Raw genomic sequence first — 22,803 nt, forward strand, 5'->3', positions numbered from 1 at the left:
AGTGCAAACACGCTTTTTCTCTGTAATGGCATTAGTGATTCATAATCATTTCCAATTATTTACTGTCCAAATAAATGACAGCTATAAAAAGAATACATTAATTTTCTAGAAAATACACCTATGAGTGTTAGGCATGAAAAAGTTTCTTGAGGCAAAAGAATTTTATACAACTTGCTCTTCCTTTACATATCACCATGCCAAAGATGTTCAATTTTCAAGACTTAATCATGCTTGAAGTTCTGACACACTATGCTATGCTATTAAAACCGAAAATAAAGACAAACACTTTGGAGTTTGCCTGTATTACATTATTCTTTAATATAAATGACATATAAGTTTTACAAATTAGAGAGATTGACCTTGGAGTATTAAAAGGCTGCAGAAGATTCTTTTAAGGTGACATTTTTATTGAGTATATGTTTAGCTTTGTAGATTGACAGTAGAAATGTGCAGCCTACCTTTGATGTGCTTCCTACCCATTGGTATGGGTTGAAGAATCCCAATTTGCAGAGGGCTTCAAGTCACTCTAAGAAGATACTTCTACAAATGATGTCCCAGCAATGTCCAGCTAGGCCTTGCAGTTATTTCACCTTGTATTTTGCTATAGTTATGATTTTGCCTATAATCTATAAATTCCACAAATTCATCAGATGGGGAGCCTGCATATCTCTACTTGACAATTTAAAACATTGTTTAAAAAAAAAACAAAACAGTGAAGGATGCTGACAAATGTACAATACAGAACAAGTGAACAGTGAACTGCTATTATTTTGATTTAGATATACACATGGATTGATACCAATGACTAAACCCTAATATCATACTCTGCAAAGCAGTCTCACTGCAGTCATTAGAACTGCTCTTGTGACTAAGGTGTGAGGGATTTGCCCTAGAGAAATATAGTCACTGAGCTCCAGACATAGGTTACAGGTTTTGTACTGCAGACTACTCATTATTTTGTTCAATAGGATTATGTTAGGCTAATCCTGAATAGCATTGCTCTAGAAGAATGGCAAACGTTAAAGAATTATGTGTATAATATGAATTTATTTAATTTTCCCAAAATAATGACATTAGCAACAACTTCATTTGCCTCTGCTAAATAGATACATTCAGAATTAGCTTAGTGTTATAGTGGGTAGTTTTAAACCTCCAGGGCTTGAAATAAATTTAAAGGAGGTAACTCTCACCTTCTCAAGTCTCAAGATGATTTGAGAGTCTTTCTTCCCCTCTACTATTTTTTGTGTGTGTGGCTATAAAAATAACCTCAATCACTATCTTTTTTTTTTTTCTTTTATCTCATAACTTGACAAATATTTACTCCAAATCTCATATACAGTGGAATCTGAAAACCTGTAGCATTTAGCAAACTGAAAAATACCACAGAAAGCATGCTGGAAAAGAAGGCTGAAGTAAGTCAGTTTAAAGCACAGTTGGCAATTCTTTTTGATGGTATGCTTGATCTTGTACATCTGTAATGATTCATTTATTCTACATCAATGGATCATCTCCACTTTAAAGTGAAGTTTCTGGTATTTGGCATTAATTGTTAGCAACAATTTTTTGAACAGGCCTATTACAACAGGTACTTTAGCTGAAACAGAACCGAACCCCATCTTTAGACATCTATTTGTAATTTCCAATCTGTACTGCAGAGCGTTCATGGATACATCGGAAAGCAGAGGGCTGGATTTCCCAGTACTGCACGGGGTTGCTGAAGAGACTCACACCGGAATAGCTAGCCTTTTTGGTGTTGTAGCCAAGAGGGCAAAAGTCGTTGATACCAACTGAAGCAATTTTGTTGTTATGAAGATAGACCACCTGAAAAGCATAGAGGTACAGAAGTGAGAAATAGAGCTACTGGGGCAGATAAGATAATTTGATATCAAGTACTTAGTATGTGTTGTGCAATGTTATACAGAGTGACACTATAACCCTTTTTCCAAACAAATGCTTGATTCTGCTTACCTCCTGAAACATCTAGTGTACACCCAATTACAAATAATTTCTACAGAAAGAGCAGAAACAGTGCAAGGCAATCTAATAACATGATTATCGTTTGACCATACTGTAACAAAAACAGTATTTTTTGTTACATAATAATGTACAAAAATTATTTTGTAATTATTATTACAAAATAATAATTACAAAATTATTACAAAATAATAATTAACATCTATATTGATGTTAATTATTAACTATTAACTATTAACTATTAACTATTAAACTATTAACTATTAACTATTAATTGTTAATTATTAATTATTACTTAATACAGTGGTTCAGAAGCATGTGCTGTATATAAAAGATGTATTTTGTGTTAATTAGTTTCTCTCCAGCTCTAATGTTTTTATTCTCATGAGTTCAACTGTACAGGACTCGGAGCCAATGTAATCTTATACTAGTGATGATTTATAATAACTGATGAATATTACTTTGCTCAAGAGTCACGATTTCCAATGAATTTTCCCAAGCTACGTGCAAGTGGTGGTTTACATTCAGGAGTCTTCATTCTTTGGGAGCTTTCTGTCCCATAAAATGTTAGTCCAAGCAAAGACATATTTTAATTCGTTCCAAGAGGCCGTATTTCTAGCTATCCAGCCACACAGACCTCAGAAATAGTGATGACGTCAAATGCAAATTGCTTCTCTTCTCCCTCCTGAAGGCACGGCTTTGTGAGATACCAAAGGAAACGTTCTTGGGAAACATTGCAAAATGTCGCTGAGTAGAGTTCAAAAAAAATCAACAGAAGAAATGTTCTTTGAAAGCATTTTTTGATTAAAGAGGAAGCCAGCGTACACAAACAATCCCATATTTGTTGTGTCCCCTCAGACACAGAGATAACGAATGCACACCTCTCGATCTATACACCTCCATAGCCACATCCACACAAAAATAAGAGTAGGAGTCTTCTTTTCGTATACAATTTTTCCATTCCCATGCAACAGTTTATGAAACTCGGATCGAGTTACCTTTTGCACAAATACTGTATGTGTTTCTGTTCAAGACTGAAAAACCACACAAATACCATTCGGAATCTTTCATCTATAGCTCTCTGAGGCAGTATGATAAACTTTACCTGGATATATTTGTGTTCACCCAGCCCACCAGGTACTCTGACAAGTTCATTGTTGTTCAGATGGAGCTCTCTCAGATGGGGTACATTGTTAAGAGAGCCATTTTCAACTGAAGAAATAGTGTTGAAGCTGAGACCCAATCTGAAAAACAAAAAAAAAACACAAATAAAAAAATATGTTAAACTTGCCCACATAACTCTCTTTCTTGGGTTGATTACTTCTCTACACTACTGTTGTAGAACAGATCAGACTAATTTTCAGAATTATGCATGAGCTACAGAGTCACCACAGAGAACTAGTTTAGATAAAGATATTTAAATAAGTTTGTGATCTGATGTGAACTATCATAATTATCATGATATTCAACTTGTGCTCGTGGCACTGCATACTTTCATGAGCTATATGACTAATCCCACTGTAAATGTGTACTGTGCACCTCCATCGTCACTTGTCTTTCTTTAAAAGCTGAGTAAGAGTTTCTTGCATGACTTCAGGACCACTGGCTGTAACTTTCTTTGTTAAACTATGTAACCCAGGGTAACCAGAACTGTATAGTTTAAATCTTCACCACATCCTTCTAAGATATTTATGTAGTTAGAGCCATGTTACAGGCTGGAAACAGGACCTGAGTCATACGTATGTCCATACATGAGACATACACGTCCTGAAAAAAAGGAGCGGGACATACACATTTCTCCTACATTCCAGCCCAGAGCTTTCATCACAAAACCATCCTTCCTGCTTTGTACATCCACATTCCGGGTTTACTAGCACAATTTATGTCCAGTTTGGAAAATCTGGTCCTATCTGTGTATTTCCGGGTTAATACTATTTGTTTGTAATTACTAAAGAATTTTTTTCAAGAGCCTTCTCATAAGTTACAATGGTCTGTGCTGCAGTAAGGAATTCAGTGGTAATTTTCCAGGAGTTGTCAGTACAAGAAAGACATGGACCTGCTAGAGAGAGTCCAGAGGAGGGCCACAAAAATGATCTGAGGGATGGAACATCTCTCCTGCGAGGAAAGGCTGAGAGAGTTGGGGTTGTTCAGCTGGGAGAGAGAAGGCTCCAGGGAGACCTTCTTGCAGCCTCCCAGTACTTAAAGGGGGCTTATAAGAAAGATGGGGAGAGACTTTTTAGCAGGGCCTGTTGTGATAGGACAAGGGGTGATGGTTTTAAGTTAAAAGAGGGTAGATTTTAACTAGATAAGGAAGACATTTTTCCAAATGAGTGTGGTGAAACAGTGGCAAAGGTTGCCCAGAGAGGTGGTAGATGCCCCATTCTTGGAAACATTCCAGGTCAGGTTGGACGGGGCTCTGAGCAACCTGATCTACTAGAAGATGTCCCTGCTCACTGCAGGGGGGTTGGACTAGATGGCCTTTAAAGGTTCCTTCCAACCCAAAGATTCTATTATTCTACGATTCTATGAATATCAAGAATGTTTTCCTTTGAGAAAATTATTTCTATAAAGGTTAAACTTACTTCATCTAGTTTGCTATTTCTTTTTTCTTTAACCAATCTTTTTTAATTTTGAGGGAAATAATGCTCTGAGATTTATTAGTAACAGAGTCAGTTAAAGAATTTAATATAGGTAATCAGAATCATTTGAATGATTCAGAATCATCAGAATCATAGCAAAATAATTTGCTATGGATGAGTACTTTTAAAGAAAGTCTTATTCACAGTAATCTACTACCTGTAGCTTGTGCCTTTATGGCTTGTGCCAGCTTCAAAAGTCAGTATCTGAACCTAGTATAAAGTTACAGAACTAAAAGTTCTTGTTTGATCTTTATGGCAGAGATGTTTCCAGAAAAAATGCTGTCCAAGAATGGAAGCACATTTTATAGTTTTCCTTTTAAAAATAAGCAGTGGAAGAAAGATCTTGTTAACTAGTACATATATAACACAAATAGTCATATCATACTCATTTAAACATTGCAATGTTGTCAAACTATTAAATGACAAAGAGGATTTTAATGAGATCTCCCACTGACATCATCAGGGGTTTATTTCACCCAGAATCTGTTCACAGTATCCCACATCTTTCCTAGAATTTGGTCAGGAAGAATTTTCATTTAAAAGTTGTTAGAACAAAATTCCTTTTGATTAGAGAACATCAAGATTTAGGAAAGCTTGGTGGATTTGATCCTACAGAGCAATTTGGTCTGAAGATCCACCGGATGTGTACAAAGGACTTCAATGATTGGTGCTCATAGTGAATGTCTTCAAAAGGACTGGGGAAAAAAAACATTTGGCAGAAGGCTATAAATTCTTGCTTGACACCTATCTAAACATATGCGCTACATATGCAGGTCTACAAGCAGATGCGTCACACCTGGGGAGACCAGCATGAGAAAAGCAGGTCTGACTTTCATATTGGTCTGTTGAAGCAAAAGTAACCTGTTAACACACCATAGAGATGGACAAGATCCAACTCTGCGTTGGCTCATGCAGGGAAATTCTTTTAGGGAAAGAATAAAATTGGAGTGTGAAGAAAAGTGGATCTAACTCCCACAAGCAATGAAATTATATGTAATTACATCTCATCTAAATGTGTTACAAACAAACTCTCAGGCACTTGGGCCTGTGTTTACAAATTAAATAGGTCAATATGAGTGTGTAAAATACGGTCTTCATCTCTCTTCTTTTTCCCATGGGAAAAATAAGAGAAGAATTTGAAAAACTGTTGCTTAATATATTGAAATATTACTTCCTTTTATATTAGTATTCAATAATATAAACATTTTTTCCAGTGCTTTAGCTGATCTAGTCACAGTGTTCTAAATCATTGAAGATCATAAACAAAAGCATATCTAAAATCTGAAGAAATTCTCAAATATTTTTTTCAACTTCTTTTGTCTCCAACATCCCTGCTGGCCCATTTCCACATTTTTTAACAAACTTCACGATGCTCAACATCATTGTTATTCTGGGCTTGATGCAACTTCCACTGTATGGAGCTAGATCTTTTCAGTAAACCTAAGTTTATATCCTAAGAAATAGGATATAAACAATAGTCACGTCAGTTGTGTAATGTGTATATCCTGTGGACCTCATTCCTGCATGTAACCAGGAAAGTCTTTGTTCGGTGTACATTCATGAGATTTTTTTTTCCACCACAGCACTATATGAAGATTTTTGAAAGACTCAAGAGTAATTTTACAAGGAAAACAAACAAACAAACAAAAAGGAATAATATTGGTGGTCTGCTAGAACTCAAGAATTTAAAAGGGAATGATCAGTAGATCAGTCCTGTTTCTCAAAGTCTAACTGTGCTTTAAGGCAGCTATTAGACTGTTGAGCGTGAGTTGACATGATCCAGGAGGAGAGTGGTCTGATCCCATACTGAAGTTCCTGAAGACTTAGATGTGTAAATAAAATAGCTTGTTCCTGTGGTATATAGTGCATGCTGCCCCTTAGATTTATCTGATACGCTGTCCTGGAACTCTCCTGTAGCTCCTTCCTTTCCTCGTCTGTCTGCTCTGTTATGTACAATGTGCTCCTTTTTCACCAATCTCTATTCTGCCTTACTTTTCAACTTTGCAAAAGAGCATTTCTGACTATGCTTAGGTTGCCTGCTTAAGTACAGGCCAGAGAGCAGTTTAAAACTTGGTGCCTGCTCTGAGCAGCTCCAGATTTCCACACCATGACCAGCTGAATATCTTGCTTCTCTGTTACAGAACAGCCACAATAGAAGCAGCCCAAGGTTAGATATTTTTAGTAGTCCATCAGCACTTGCTGCATAAAATTTTATGTCTTAAGAAGGACTTCCAACAATGTTGTCCATGTGACGTTGCCTGTAGTGTTTTCCAAGTGTGAATATGAAAAAGCAGAAAAACCCTGTCATCTACAGAAGAGCAGACATACCCAACACCCCCCTCCTCCCGTACAGTAAATTACTCTCTACCTGAGTAGTTACCATCTTGTTTTGGGTTTGAAAGTTTTCTTTATCATTTATCTGGGGGATGTTACATTTTATACTAAGTCTCTATCATAAACAATAACTGCTTCATAGTCACCTAACCCCTAATTTTGGTATTTTTATTTTTTCGTTAAAATCCAGGAGCAGATTTTTTTTGAACAAGAGTGAATCAAATATGAACATTAAACATAAGTTGAGATGTCTTATTTTACAAGCTCTAGAAAGCTGTTTTAAGCCTTATCACTTGGAATTGCCAGATTTGAAATACATGTTAAGTTACTTTATATTTCATGGCACTAGATTACTGCCCAAGCTACTATAAACAGTGGTAAACTTAACTCCTGTTGTTCAGCAATCTTTCTTTGATTTCTGTTTTCTTCATCATGACAAGCAGAATGATTTAGATGAAGATCCAGGAATTATATCCAATAATCTGATTAACTGTGTTTTAGATCAATTACACTTCTATTTCATACAAAACTTTTAAAGTATCATAGTATTAAAATACCTTGTAGTAAAGGCCCATTTTACGACTTTAGCATGTTATCTAATGTGAAGTAATTCACAAATAATTCTGTATGGCTATAACTGCTTTTTGGAATTCTCCTCACATTTTCCTACAGTTAGAGAAACTTACTCAACTACATATTCACAGATTAGCAAGGTACAATCACTCCGAAAAAACTACACTTTTTCACGGATATTGTATGATTTTTTTTTTTGGTCATGTTCCTGGACTCATCGCAGATTTGTCTTTCTTGAGAAACAAGGGAAACACTGTTGCAAGCAGTTTTGGTTCCCATGCGCTTTTTTCCTCAGTTTCAAGGGAAAATTACATGAGCAATGCCGTGTCCCAAGAAAACTGCATAAACCAAAGATGGAAATACAATAAAAGAAGCATGACATAATTAAAAAATCTAATTGCTCTCTTTATCTTTTTTTTTTTTTTATCAAAGAAACAGTTGGCCTGGGCACACATCACTCATGATTAAAAACAGCTGGAAAGCATTGTTAGAAAAAAAAAAAGTGTTTTGTTGTCTTTAAGTCAGTACCCAAGTCCTTAGAAGCTTTTCCTACTAAGTTATGTACTGCTTCAATTATGATAATGCTCATGAAGCCCAGAATTATGTTTTCTAATTGTATGTGTGGTGGTTACAATTTCAACCAATATTTTATATGAAAATGAGAAATGAATTCCTACTTTGCCAAGTTGGTGAGTCCAGACAGACTTTCAGCGTCAATTTTGCTGATTTTGTTGCCATCAAGGTGAAGTTCAGTAAGAGAGGGGGGAAGGCCTGAAAGAGAGAATACCATCAAATTACTTTTGATAAAACAGATTATCTTTTTTTAAAGGACATGTGTTATACTGAGGCTCTTTTACAGTAACAAAAATATTTTAACTAAACATTGCCAAGAACAAGTCATTGAATGAAACAAGGAACTTTCACAATCATGGAAACTGAAAACAGCTAGTAACAATTTATTTGCCATGAAATAAGACCAAGCTCCTAAGGTCATTATAGAACAGCTAATTCTTAAAAAATACCTAAATTAAATTCTTCTCAGATATGAATTCTAGCTTTCATGATGATGTAAATGGGACATATATAATAGTGAAAGAGCCTTCATTTTAGCCAGACTATCCACATGCATAAATATGTAACAAATAACAGCAGCAGAAAATGAGATTATAAAGATAAGGTAAAATAATTTTAAAGTTATTTTGGGTAGGGCTTATACTAGTTTGCAAATTATGTTTATCAGGAAAAAAAATTGGAACCAAATATTTTAACTATCTAAGGTCCCTCAAAGGAACATCCAAAACAGGAAATGTGGGAAGAAAGGAAAAACAACCAGTATTAACTTTCAAAAAGTTTTCAGCTATTTCAAAACAATCTGTTGGCTGAAGTCTGAATAAACAGAATATAATTTCCTCTGGACTGGAACCATTCTGGTTTGGTTTGGTTTGTATTTTTTAATAGGTTATATTGAAGTTGTTCTTATTTTGTAACAATTTGCAATTAAGTACTTTTAAAAATAGTAAATGTTTCCCTTTTGTATAGGAACAATATTTTTGGTTATAAACCCACAGACTTGTGGAGGGCTGATTTTATGCCTGTAAAACTTCAGTTAATTCTACAGAGTTTACATCTTTGTAATGTTGATCAGGCTCAACGACCAGGGTTGGAGGGTGAAAACATTCTTCCACTTTATATTTCAGCTATGAGACAAGAAAAGCAAAATAACATAAAATGGCTTACTTTTGACAGTGCACCTCTTGTGGCGCTTCTCACAGTAGAAAAACATAATTTTCCAAACCAATAAAAGTCAACTGACCAAAAAATGAAATAGTCAAGTAATGGATATGCTAAGGACTGACTCAAAAGACTTCCTTAATAATTTTTTTCCAGCTGACTAGAAGTCAGTACATTGTACCGGTGCAAATCTCTGAAATATTAGTTGAATTTCTTACCTTTTGGGATGCTAGTAATGTTGGTGTCCGCAATACGGATGTAGGAGAGCCTCTTCATCCCCTGAAAAGCTCCGTTTTCAATGCCTGAACTCTTGATTGGATTGGTGCCTAGTTCTGCCAACAAAACATGGTCGTGAGCTGTGCTGCAGTGTAGGTACCTATATCCTTCAGGTCAAAGCTAATGTGGAGGCATAATTTATTGGAGCATTTCTTGGCTTTCTACATAAAATCACTGATTGAACTAAAACAACATCTTGAAAAAACACTGAGTTGATTTTTTTATAATTTCTCATGCTCGTACCTAAGACAATCACTTGATTCAGTCCGTTAAAGACAGCTTTCCTCAACTTGGAGATCTCATTCTCATGAGCCCGTATCTCCTGAAGAGACTTCGGCATGTTTTCCGGGAGTTCCTTCAGGTTGTTCTTGGACAGGTAAAGTCTTTCCAGTTTCTTCAGAGGAGCAAAAGCTAATGGGCTTATTTTGCTGATTTTGTTGTTAACAAGGATCAATGCCTGTGGAGTAATAATGAAGGAGATCTCAGATGATCACTAGGGAAATTATTTTAGGAATGAGACATTTAAAAATTACTATTCTTTTCTAGCATCTTTTGATGTCTTTTAATGGCAAATCTAGTGAGCTTAAGAAAATGCAATGCAATACTAAAACAAATAAATCAAGAACTTCTGAAACAGTAAAAGGTAAACAAAGCCTACATAACAAATACAAGTGTTATTTCATTGTTGAGGTATATGCAGATTCTGTTACACATCCATAATTTGTACCCAAGAATAAGTTCAACCCTTCCATTTGAATCCTGTAAAGAACAAAACAGTCACATAAAACTAACATTATCAGTTTTGGGTTTTTATCTGATTTTGTTTATTCTGAGGATACTTTTATACCTTACCCATGATTACACAGCCTTGCTAAACAGTTTTTCCTGAACAGAAAATTCTATGACTCAATATAGTGAGGGCACAGCCCAGCTTAATGAAAAATACACATATCATCACCTCTATCCTGTTAGTCTTATAGACTGCACTTATTAAATTTCTAATAATCTCATTTTTGCGGAGATATCAGCTATTTTTTTGGTAAGCATAACTTAGTATGGAAGGGGAGTAATTTGAAGCATCATACTCTAACTCCTGCAATTAGGGACCATGGACCATATTTATTCTGCCTATTATGTAGGTGCCTAATCCAGTGCTCACAACAATTGTGATATTTAGACTCAGGGTAACTCTAAGCAAATTAGGTCTCTATACAGTCAGGTGAGAAAGATCTACATGAAAGCTCTGTTACCTGCAATAGGTGGTCTCCGTATGCCTCTGAAATTTTATGTTACTGCTAATTCTCTTATTGATTAACCAACCAAGACATAAAAAGGGACAAGAAAGTCGAATTACTGTCAGAACAGTAACGCTAATGGAAAGAATTTCAGATATGATACGTATCAGAATAAATTTTATCATTCCATCTGTTTGCTATCTACATATCAGACTTACAGTGTGGCATGTTTGTGCAGTGAATTAGGTAGAATGGGCTATATAAACATAGATATAGTATCTAGTTGTATTTATTGCTAGAGAATAGCTATAGACAGTCTTTGTTCACTAACTCCATTACGATATTTTCAGAAACAGAAGACAACAGTTGCTGCTACACCACAACCTTTTATATTGCATATACTATAGTTAATATTCTGTGCATTTTAATACACATTTCATATTTTCAGAACTACAGTTTAGTTTGTTTCTTGGAGGAAAACTGAGCATTCACACAATCACAGAATCACAGAATCATTAAGGTTGGAAAAGACTTTTAAGATCATCAAGTCCAACTGGTAACCCAACACCACCATGTCCACTAAACCATGTCCTGAAGTGCCACATCCACACATTTTTTGAATACTCCCAGAGATGGTGACTCCATCACCTCCCTGGGCAGCCTGTTCCAATGCTTGGCCACTCTCTCTGTAAAGAAGTTTTTCCTAATATCCAATCTAAACCACCCCTGGTGCAACTTGAGGCCATTTCCTCTTGTCCTATCACTAGTTACTTGGGAGAAGAGACCAACACCCTCGTCGCCACAACCCCCTTTCAGGTAGTTGTAGAGAGCGATAAGGTCTCAGCCTCCTCTTCTCCAGACTGAACAACCCCAGTTCCCTCAGCCGCTCCTCATAAGACTTGTGCTCCAGACCGCTCACCAGCTTCGTTGCCCTTCTCTGGACACGCTCCAGCACCTCAACGTCCTTCTTGTAGTGAGGGGCCCAAAACTGAACACAGGATTCAAGGTGCGGCCTCACCAGTGCCGAGTACAGGGGCACAATCACTTCCCTACTCCTGCTGGCCACGCTATTCCTGATACAGGCCAGGACGCTGTTGGCCTTCTTGGCCACCCGGGGCACACTGCTGGCCTATGTTCAGCCGTCTGTCCATTCAGCTCTTTCCACAATCAGTTAAGTATTAAAACAGTGTCAAGAAGTGTATCAGCATCTGTGACAGCACCTCTCCATCGTGAAAACTGAGAGGTGAGAAGATAGTTTAAAATGGTATTTGATGTGTGTTTTTTCCCTAAGGGACTCCTCTTGCATATCATCCTGAGCAAAGCAAGCGGAGCATTCTGTACATGGTTTCACTGAGTACATGTAAAGCTGGGCATATCTGGTTTTAATTTTGTGTTTTAGCTAGCAATAACACATTTGAAAGAGGAGGTAGAAAAGGTCACTCACAGTTCAGCAGAGTATTTCCCTAATAATAAGTCTCTCCCAAAATAAATATATCGGTCAGGGGAAGCCATGGCCCCAACTCTTTTTTATTTGAGCCTGAGCTATAAGAACTGCCATGAGAACACATGGGGTACACACGGGGTGTGGTTTCCCAAGTCGTCATTGCCAGAATCATGATACAGATGTACATTCTGCCCATGGTGTAATACAGCTGCCTGCACAATGTTAGGACATGGGAAACAATCCAGATACTTTGAGGAGTACAGCTTGAATTATGCAGATGAGTTTCTTTCACTGTTTTTATCATAATAACTGAATAACTGAATGTGCCACTGCTAATTACATTCTTTTTTTTTTCTTAATTTTACCATGGATTTCTTTTCCATAGATGTCTTAGTCAAATTCAGTATGTTCAGACTCATCTTATGAGCACTTGAAATTTTTATCCTGCATCCTGCTTTGTGCTGCTTGGTGATTTACTTCAGCTAAAAATCTGCCTTATCTTTTTTCTTTCTTATTTGATTCATTTTAACCTTGTTGTCTTTTTGATAAAAAAATGTTTGGGCTATGATTATCACAGCTGATGATCTGATGTGAAATATTTCTTGCTGGAAACAGATAGGTATGCATTCAGCTAGACACTGAAGTGTAAATATTCTCTGAGTAGTTGATGTTAACAGGATTGTTACAGCTCTTCAGAGCAGAACTGATAGTCCTGACCAAAACCAGAAATTACCTACGTATCTAGGATTAATCTGTTCTGCTTTGCCAATGCTTTCTCCTGAATATGAACATGTTATCTTGGGGAAACACACAGAACTGCTGTTTTATTCAAACCTTCAGAAAGCCTTTCACTTAGAAATGATGGTATCTATCAAAGGTATGTTTAAAAATACTGATTTCACAGCGGGAACATATGTGTGGTGTATAAGGTGGGAAGGTATCACAAGCCTGTAGTTTTTAACTTTTTTGTACTAGAATATAATTTCCCACTTACACCCTGCTCTGCAAGTCCCTGCTGCCATATTTTAAACCCGCACTATTTTTTCCACACTGTTGTTCATCTGTAAAGAAGAAAAATAAACCCACACATCAGAATTTGCAAGAGAAGTTTTACTGTCTCCCAGAGCAACAGCAAATGATGAGGATAACACACGAGCACAGCACCTGGCAAGCCATACCCTTGGATTCCTTTCCCACTTCACAATAACTCTATTATATGCAAGACTTAAATAACTAAGTTATTAGCCTTGGAGCAATGCTGTTTACTTTCCTCAGAATGTGCTCCGTATGGTTTGCATGTAACAAAAGTTAAAACAAACCAAAACAAAGTAAAATGAAAAACTCAGGGGAATTTAGAGGTCAGTGAAAACAGGAACTAGAGGAGAAAAACCTAGGGAAAACATCTGCAGGCAGTGCTATTGAGGAAGGGATGTCAGGCAAAAACATGCCACATGGACTAGCTATCCCAAATAAAGCCCAGATGGCACGATAGGGCATTATATTCATCTTGTTAAAGGACATAAAAATATTTCGAACAGGGTAAGAAGTACTCAGAGGGAAAAGTAAGAGTCAGTTTGAAACTGCTGAAAGTGCTGGAGCCCTTAGCCACAGATAACACTTGCTAGCATGAAATCATTTGGCAGATATCGGACAGCCTAGAACAAAATCACAGGAACTGAAACTTTTATTCAAAAATCTATCTTCTTCCATGCTTCCATTTTTAGTGGAGGGAAAAGTATTTAGTTTAAAATAAATGTACTCCCTTCCCCCCCCCCCCAAAAAAGAATTGAAGCATATCACCAATACACAATACAAAAGGCTGAGCACAGAAATGTACAGCTTTCAGCATGACCTGCAAAGATATTTAGCCATAGGTAAGAAAAGAGGCAAGAAAGAAAGAGAAAATAAAGAGGGACAAATATATCAAGTATTAAAGGCACCATTAGTCATGCTTTAAGGGTTCATAGCAATTTCCTGTGGATAAGAGAAAAATTATCTTCCATCCTCATTTTCCTGAGATAAAACCTTTTTCCTTTGTTATGTATAGCATGTAAACATTGCACAGTAAACATTGACTTGGTTATAATATTGCACTGTGGTAAGAACTGTGGACCACCTTATCATGACCAGCAATTTAAGCAGTGTTTAGAGAGGAAAAAAAATCCAAGCTTGGCTCCAAAGGTGGCCTACTTTTTACTAAAAACCTCTGGTATTAGCATAGTCAGGAAAAAAAAAATCACTGTATGACAGGAATAGATGCTGGCTCCACTGAAGTCAATGGGAGTCTGGCCATTTAGCTCCCTCTGGTCTGGTTTCTACCTCAAATATTTATTCCCAAAACAAAAAGGAGGATTCACAATTCAGGAAATTTTTGGAACACTTGTTGGCAGGCTTTTGTCAAAATACACCCTGACAAACTGCAGAGGGAGCGTCTGGCAATCGTGTAGGAACTAGCATAGGGTTGCTCTTCTTGGGCTTACCAAAACTTACAATTTTTGCATTGTCTGTGGGTGGGGAGCAGGGGATTGTATTTTTTCATGTAATTTCATTACGTGAGAATCTCAGTGGATTGTTCTGAGGGGTTTTCATCCCTACTTCTGTTCTTCTTAATTTAGAATACTTTGAAGCAAGAGCCCTGCCAAAATCAAAAGTGAACTGTAAAATGATCAGCAAATTGTTATCAGCCATAATACATGGTGAAACATCTGTTTTGCCAGCTGGGGATGGTACTCTTACCTAACATCAAATCTTTAATGATGCATGTGTCCTTCAGGGTTTAAACTGAAAAGTCAATCCGCTGACCCAATGGAATTTCTTTAATTTCCTGGGTTATGTATTAGATTATTACCTGGGTTTTATTACAGTTCTGCTAGGAACAGTAATGCCTTAAGCTCAGGAGTCAGGAATCCAAATAAAAATCATAATAAATTTCATCCTTTTTGTTTGCCTTATGTATTTAGTTGTTAAGATATACTCATAACTTGGACATATAGTCAAGTTTTTCTGCCAAATTAATAGGAGTGGATGTACACTTAGGGGAAAAAAAAAAACAGCAAACAAGAACACAAAAAATATAAAATGGAACTTGACTTTCTTCTCTAATTGTGTTACATCAGGAGACAGAAATCTACAAAATAATTATTCATTTAAAAACTCATTGTAAAAGTCATAAACATTAGTAAACTTGAAGGAACAAAGAGCCCCTGAATCCATGGGGACCTGAACAGAATTCCAGATGTTATGTCTCCTGAAGGGCCCATGATCTACAGTTAAGGCAGGAAAAGGATGAAAGTATAAAAAAAACATGACGATGCAATTATTCTTTGTTTGTTGTTACTTAAATTCTTTGGTAAGGTAAATTCTAGGGTCAGGTGGATATAGCTAAGAAAGGCAAGGCAAAAGAGATGACATGGAAAGAATAGGGAAGAGATGAATGAACTGTGAGGGGAGGAATGGCAAGGTATTGAAACGACAGTCTGTCAGTATAAACGAAAGGAGACTGTGGAAAGCAGTTTGATGACACCCACAGTACCTTGGTGAAGAATCTCGCAAAGCCAAGGAGCCCGCTGCGGATGTGTGCGCATGGCGTTTGAGCTCTCACCGGCAAGTCCTGTGTAACCCGACCTGCACAGATGACCAGGGAGCAGCTGGCTCTACGTTCTCCTGCTCCAGCAAAAAGTAAAACTAATGCTCTGGAGTTCTAGAGAATCTTTCAAACCTGTCCTTGTCTACTGAGGCAAGCATTTGGGATATTCATTTTGTCACAATTTACTTGTTTATGTTATCGTGTGTTCTGTAACCTTTCCTTTTTTCATTAGCTTAGTGCACTGACTCTTCAGAATTTTCAGGACCTCAAAATATTTTCTTCTGACATTTTCCTCACATGTAAAGACCTGTACCCTCTGCACATTAAAATGTTTTGCATGTATGTGGTGTGTTGCACGCTTGTTTCAGTGAAAAATCTCATTGTGTGTTAAGTATAATGCAAAGGAGAACCTGAAGTAATGAGAACTCTCTAAGGGAGTTCTGCATTTCAGAATTTTTTTTTTTTTTCAGAATATTTGATAGAAATCTACATCTGCACCAAGCAAAAAATAAATTAAAAAAAGATATCTCTCAGTCCTGTTAAGAATGTTTGCCATTGATGATAGTGGGAATTGAGTTCAGAGAGAGAAACTGGACAGAGTTTTTTGTCTTTGTTTTTTTACGGTATGTGAGTGGTTACTGATTCTTCTGTGATTTGCAGAGCATTATGTTTACTTAACTTCTCTTTTAATTATGCCTGGGAAAAAGGAACTGAAGCTGTAATGAGCCATCAGAAGACCACGTTCTTTCATTAATATTTTTTGATCTATTAGGAGCTTTTCTGTATCCCTGGAAGATGTTCTTATATTTTTCTTCAGTTAATCTGGGCTCTTGTCCTTCCATAAGGAGTCTTCTCTTTATTAAAAAAAAAAAAAGGAGTGCATGAAAGTTTTCTAAATGCAATACATTATTTTTCGACTTGGTATTACTACAAAGAGTGTCTCAATTTATTTGCCCACACATTTAGTGTTGATAATCCCTTAGTGTGGATGTGGTCATAACCTTAAATCCCAAGTTTAAATCTTTTATCTCTTTCATGCAGGTCTTTTCTTTCAGTATAAATACAACTGGTTCTAGCACTGTTAAATGCACAACCATGGCTTTGCATAGTTCTGCCAGCTTAAATTAAGCAATGTTCCATTTGATTTCAGGCCAATAGTGCATTCATCTTCTTTTGCTGTTCTAACACTGTGCCATTAAAAAATTCCTGTTGGAAAAGCATGCAGTTACTATTCTGTTGTTTGTGCTGTTCTTATAGTGATCTAACACACAGTAGTTTCTTTTACCTCTTTTTCCAAGTGCCAGGCGTTATGCTGGTTTATTTTGGCCTTGGCACACAGCATGCAACTCCATGTGCATGGAGACTCCTCCTTCACTCTGCATGAGGGCTTACTCATGTAGTATTTTGGATTTTTTATTGTGTCCATGGGGTCAAAGTACTGTACTCTATCCAGAGCGTCAGTCTGCCTGGAAAATTCTGACAGTTTCATAGAAGACTTTTTTCCTGCCTTTTCCAGTAGCGCCTCTTTGATTGTTCTGCCACAGGTCTAAATCATAAGCAAGGATTTCACATAATATCAGACAGGTTTCTGAAACCACAAAACTCCATTCTCAGCCCTAAAAAAAGACTGTCATCTATTTTTTCCCTATTCTCCCAAGCCCTCTGGTAAAAAAATATATCTTAGCTTTCATTTTTAAATAGCATGAAGTTTCACTGAGTTTTTTAGTACAAAATTAATAGTTTAGCCACTTTTTCCTGGATAAATTTAAAAATAATAAAAATATCAAGTGTGACAAAACTGTTGACTCCGGTGTTTTCTGGCAGGCATCTACTATTTACAGATAAATATTCCCTTAGTTGCATCCTTTTCTAATTGCTTGTCATATTTCCACAGCTGCAAATTTTAACTGCTCTTTTACTTACTCAGGAAAATTTTCTGATACAAAGAATATTTTTGTAGGTACTAATATCTCTTCCATTTTTATTTCCATGTATTTTGCATTCAGAACATAAGCAGTTATATTTGTGCTGAAAGAGAAGCCACAGACAAGTTACAGGTAGATGATTTTTCTTCTTACTGCATCTGGTTTTTAGTACAAGTTGAACTCTAGGTTCAACCCAACTTGTCATGAAAATCTCTTCTAAATCTATTACATCTGTGGTTGGTGATATCTATAGGAATTAGGAAGGAATTTAAAAGGAATGTTCAAAAGGAATAAACTGAATATACTGTTCATTTTTTTCAAGAGCTATGAAAATTGGAATTTAAGGTATTGTTCCCTAAAGTGATCACTTTATGCAAGAATTTAACTGCAGTTGCTGATAATGTTAGATTTTGGAACAATAATACTGATAACTTATGTAAATCTTCCTGATTTAGAAGAGTATAAGAAGGTTTAGTAAAGTCTAAGAAGTCTAGGAACTGTTGAACACCACACTGTCAAATGTAATAACACAAGACATGTTTATCAGGGACTATGATTAAAAAGCATATACATGATACACATTTGTATATCTCACACACACACACACATCTCCTTAAAACAAAAGTGACAATCGAGCTCTGTCAACAGCAAAGCTTTGGAGTCATATTTATCTAAAAACAATATTCCCCTTTCACTATGACTCTGAAGAATATTTAATTGTAAGTTGGGGAATGGGAATCATTCCCAGATATTACACAAGAGGAAGAATGATGCCTGCTGAGACTAAAGATGGTGCCTAGTTACATAAATATAGTGCATGACTAAATTAATATTTTGGGGAGGAGATTAGAGGATTGCTTTTTTGTTCTTGAGTAAATCCAGGAAAACTGCCTTGTTTTGAAGGTTATTTGTTAAAACTTATATTACCGTTGTCACTCTTTCGTATGATTTGCAGTGGTTCCTAAGCATGTACCGGGTACTTTTGGGAGTAAGAGAAATAAATAATCTCTTCACTGAAGAGTTACCTATTTAGTTCACTATTAAATTATATCTGCTGTAATAAAAGAAAGAAAAAACCCCATAGAGTTAACCTCAATGAGATGACATAGTTCACAAGAGCTTAACTCACAGCAGGATGTGTAACAGAGACCTGAGCTGAGTGCCAAGTAGGCAGAAGTCACTGGGGGCACTGCTTTTCATCTGCAATGCCACGCTCTGACTCATTTCATGCAGTGTCATGAAGAAGGATTGCGAAAAGATTAATTTCACTGACAAGACATTTTTAGCACCTTGCCGATGATCTTCATTGAAAACACAGGACTTCTCTCCAAGGTGGAAGACAACCAAAAGTGGGCAGGAATTAGGGTGTTTAATCTGTTCAGTGGCCAAGGACAGGAATTGAAAAACAATTCTGGGGCACAAGTCATCTCCTTCTAAAACCAAGTCAGATGAAATGTGATGTAGAAGCACCTACTTCTCTTTGTTGACTGTAGAGGTTATCTATGTAACTAGCTCAAGTATAGACACCTTTGTTAAAATTAGATGACACGAACCTCATCATGATTTACTCATGCGGCTCCCTCCACTACGGACAGGTTGGCATTGTGCCTATTCCTAGAAATTTTTTAAAACTTTTCTTCTTTATGTTGCATTAAAACAAAAATTTAAGAGGGAGTTTATGAGTAATTAAGGAGATAAATGCTTTATAGGATTTTTATTTTCTCCTAGTATGAGTGGATGAATGCATTTTATTGTTTAAAACAGTTCTTGTTTGGGTGATGGCATTGGCATCATGAATGGATAAAAAATGGGAGTTGGCTTCTTGGTTGTGAATGAAAACACAGAACAGAAAGAGACTGTGAAGAGCCAGGAAAGAAAAGCCAAGTAGTTTATATTGGTTATAATCAAAAAGGATCAAATGGAATAACACGCAGAATAAATTGAGTTGGTGAAAGGCTAGAAAAATAATATTTTCAGAAATATGCCTGAGTTGGGGTATTACTTTCAAAAGCAGAGGAGTAATAGCCTTTTCTGATCTGGAGAGAAAGAGATGTTTCAACAAAATTGAGGCAAGACTATGAGGTATGAATTTTAAGACATTGATTAAAAATATAGAAATAAAGAAGGAGGACTCAGACAGAGAAACAAAAATTTGGAAACAGAGGAAGGTAGTTGTCTGGTGGAAACTTGGAAAAGAAGAGGTGAGCCAGAAAAAAGGGCAGTCACAGAAACCAGGGAAGGAAAATATTTCAGCAAAGAGGAAAACAGACAGCAGTGTTGGAAGAGAATGGCAGGCAAAGGAGGATGAAGATGGAGTTTTGTTAGGAGAAGGTTATTATAAAAACAAAATTCCATTGAAGTGCATGGGGCAGAAGATTGATCTGAAGATTCCTGACCTAAAATTAGCACAGAAAAACTGCTGACAAACATGGTGTATACAAATTTCTGTGAGCTCAGAGATGGGAGGGGAAGGAATACAGCAAAAAGGGAGTGAGGTGGCAGCGTTGAGATGGATCTGCCTTTTAAATAGAAATAACGAATTCAGTGTGCGAAAGGGACTGTAAACATAAATAAAGAGGTGAGAGAAGTTATGATGGAGATCAGGAGACTGAATGGACAGGAAACAGGTATGAAGAGCTGAAAAGAGATGAGAAACTTCTGTGGTATGAGAAGAGAGTTTGCAGAAGAGGAATGGGAAAGGAAATAAATTGGCTGGGCTGGTGGAGGATCAGAGTATTTCATCAGTTTTCCTTAAAAACCTGAGTACCAGGCCAAAACCACATTTTCTCTCCCTTTTTTTTTGCAACTGCTTGTTCATTTATATACTTACATGAAGATTCTTCAAGTTCTTGAAATCTCCTTCTTTAATTTCAGTGATTTTGTTGTTCTGTAAGTCCAGCAGAGTTGTGTCAGGAGGAAGGTCTCTTGGCACTTTTTCCAGACCTAGGGTCAGTGAAAAAAATAAACAACTGACTTTGAAAGAAACTTTAAATAGGTGTTAGCACTTTTCTTAGCATCATTTACCTTTCAGTAAACACCATTTCTAGAACTCATTTCCTGAAGAAATTTATGAAGACTTATCTGAAAGTATTTCTGTCTCCAGCTGGTCAAAAGGAGCTTTATTTTGTTATGTCAAATCAAAATTTATTTATTCACATTTCCATTATGCCTTTTTCTGAGAATATAGCTGACTTACAGCTTGAAGCAAAGGATTGAGTTTGGGAAAATTATTTCTAACACGTTTAATTCCACTGAATTGTATGAATAAAAATTGCTTTCAGAAAGAAGTATGGTATTTATTAATTCCACTGTGTGTTAGCTTTTGTGGACAGAGAACATTTCCTGCTATTTAAAAGGTAGTAGGCTTTTTTGAAAGAAGTACAATAGTTAATTATAATCATTTCCAGAAAAAATACTGTTTGTTTGACAGTAACTGAATAACTTGCAGTAAAGTCCACCTTAAAAAAAACCAATCCACCTCCCCCCTTTTCTTTCATCTGTAACTATGTCCAAGTTTTCTGGAGAACAAATCTCTTGGTTTCACTACAACTGCCAAAAGAACATCAGACAGTTTAAATTAAAGACTCTCTTTGGGACTATTTTCTGAATAGCTGATATGTAAGTCCGATGAAGTCATGGAAATGAAATTATTTAGTGTTAAATAACACTTGCTTTACCCAGCTTTCCTTTCATACTGTGACTTGGAATAAAGCAAATCTTTTCTAGTCATTCTGATTTACCACAAAATTAAAATGTTCTTTCCTAGCTAGTGTTTTGGGGGTTTTTTTAACAGAATGTGAAATGCTAAATGAATGGTTGGTAGGAAAATTTTATAGACACTAATGAAGTCTGTATATGGGCATCTAACAGAAGTGGACTTCTCTGGGTAGAACAATCTTTTTACCAGTAAGGTTTTTAACAAGTATTTCTGAAGCTATATTTGAACTCTTCTGGGAAAGATCTCTCTGCAGGTATCACCAATATGATAGCAGACTGCATGATGTTGTTCTCAGATAAAAGATATATACCTATATATATTATCTTCTTAAAGTATGTATTTTAATTTCCAGCATGGCATTGCAAACACAGTGAGATATGCTTGCCCAGAGATAAGGTATGTTTTGTCCACAAAGGTTGTGGAGTCCCCATCCTTGGAGACAGGCAAAAGTTGACTGGAGACAGCCCTAAGCAACCTGATCTAGCTGACCTTGCTTTAGCTGGTGGGTAGACTAAGCAATCTCAAGAGGTGACCTCCAAACTCAGCTATCCTGTGATTCTGTGATGTTTAACGTTCATCACAAATGTGTTTTCACACCTGGAATGTAAGTTTCTCTGTCAAAATCCAATGTTAAGCAAAACCCCTTCTCTTTCAATCCTTTTTAGAATATGTATATATATGTAAAGTAAAACAAAAAAAATTGTTGGCTCTCATTTGGAAGGATTATGGCAAACCATGAAAATAAGTATAAGCTTGGTACTATATTTAATCTTTTTAACCTACATAAAGAGCACTATTCTAAAGTTACTACTATAAAACTACCATAAACTCTACAGAGGCCACAGTGACATGTGCTGGAGCTTTTTACTACAATTAGTGTTTTTTCGTTATAGATTTGGCCATATATTAGTCCATATAGAACATATTCTATTTTCCTATCATTACAAAAATTGGGGTTCTGAATTTAGAAAACATCACAGCCACTTTTTCAAATTTATTTTCCCACCCGTAGGTTCTCTAACATTAGCTAAAAAATTATGAAAATATTTTGATCTGATACTTATTTAAAACCGAGTACAATATTAACCTGGCTGAGTTCTAATCACATCATCATCCAAAAGTTTTAACAGCACAATCATCCCGTCCTGGGATGAATTAGTAAAAGCTTCTGCCATACATAAAATGACAAGAGCCAAAGCTCACATCTCATCCTGTTTACCTTACTGATACTCAGTGCATGCACATATAATACAGATTAAGATTCTTCACATTACCAAAATAACCTTTCCTCATTCAGGCGTGGACTTCATTTTTACTGAAGACTGTTGCAAAACCCTCATTACTTTCAGAACTGTAGGACTAAAGTTC

The 22,803-nt window shown here is 36.3% G+C and overlaps 1 protein-coding gene across 1 annotated transcript; it reads right to left on the reverse strand.

Annotated features, from left to right (window-relative positions):
* Nucleotides 1-292: 292 nt before the first annotated feature.
* On the reverse strand, nucleotides 293-22,574 carry DCN (decorin). Its single transcript, XM_010287430.1, has 7 exons — nucleotides 22,523-22,574; nucleotides 20,548-20,660; nucleotides 9,771-9,984; nucleotides 9,470-9,583; nucleotides 8,198-8,291; nucleotides 3,080-3,218; nucleotides 293-1,821 (listed from the first exon to the last, which is right to left on the reverse strand). Exons 1-7 carry the CDS (start codon nucleotides 22,572-22,574, stop codon nucleotides 1,627-1,629), a joined length of 921 nt encoding a protein of 306 aa, XP_010285732.1. The 3' UTR covers nucleotides 293-1,626.
* Between the last annotated feature and the right edge of the window lie 229 nt (nucleotides 22,575-22,803).

Source organism: Phaethon lepturus, unplaced genomic scaffold, assembly GCF_000687285.1.
Source record: "Phaethon lepturus isolate BGI_N335 unplaced genomic scaffold, ASM68728v1 scaffold10165, whole genome shotgun sequence".
Classification (NCBI taxonomy): Eukaryota; Metazoa; Chordata; class Aves; order Phaethontiformes; family Phaethontidae; genus Phaethon; species Phaethon lepturus.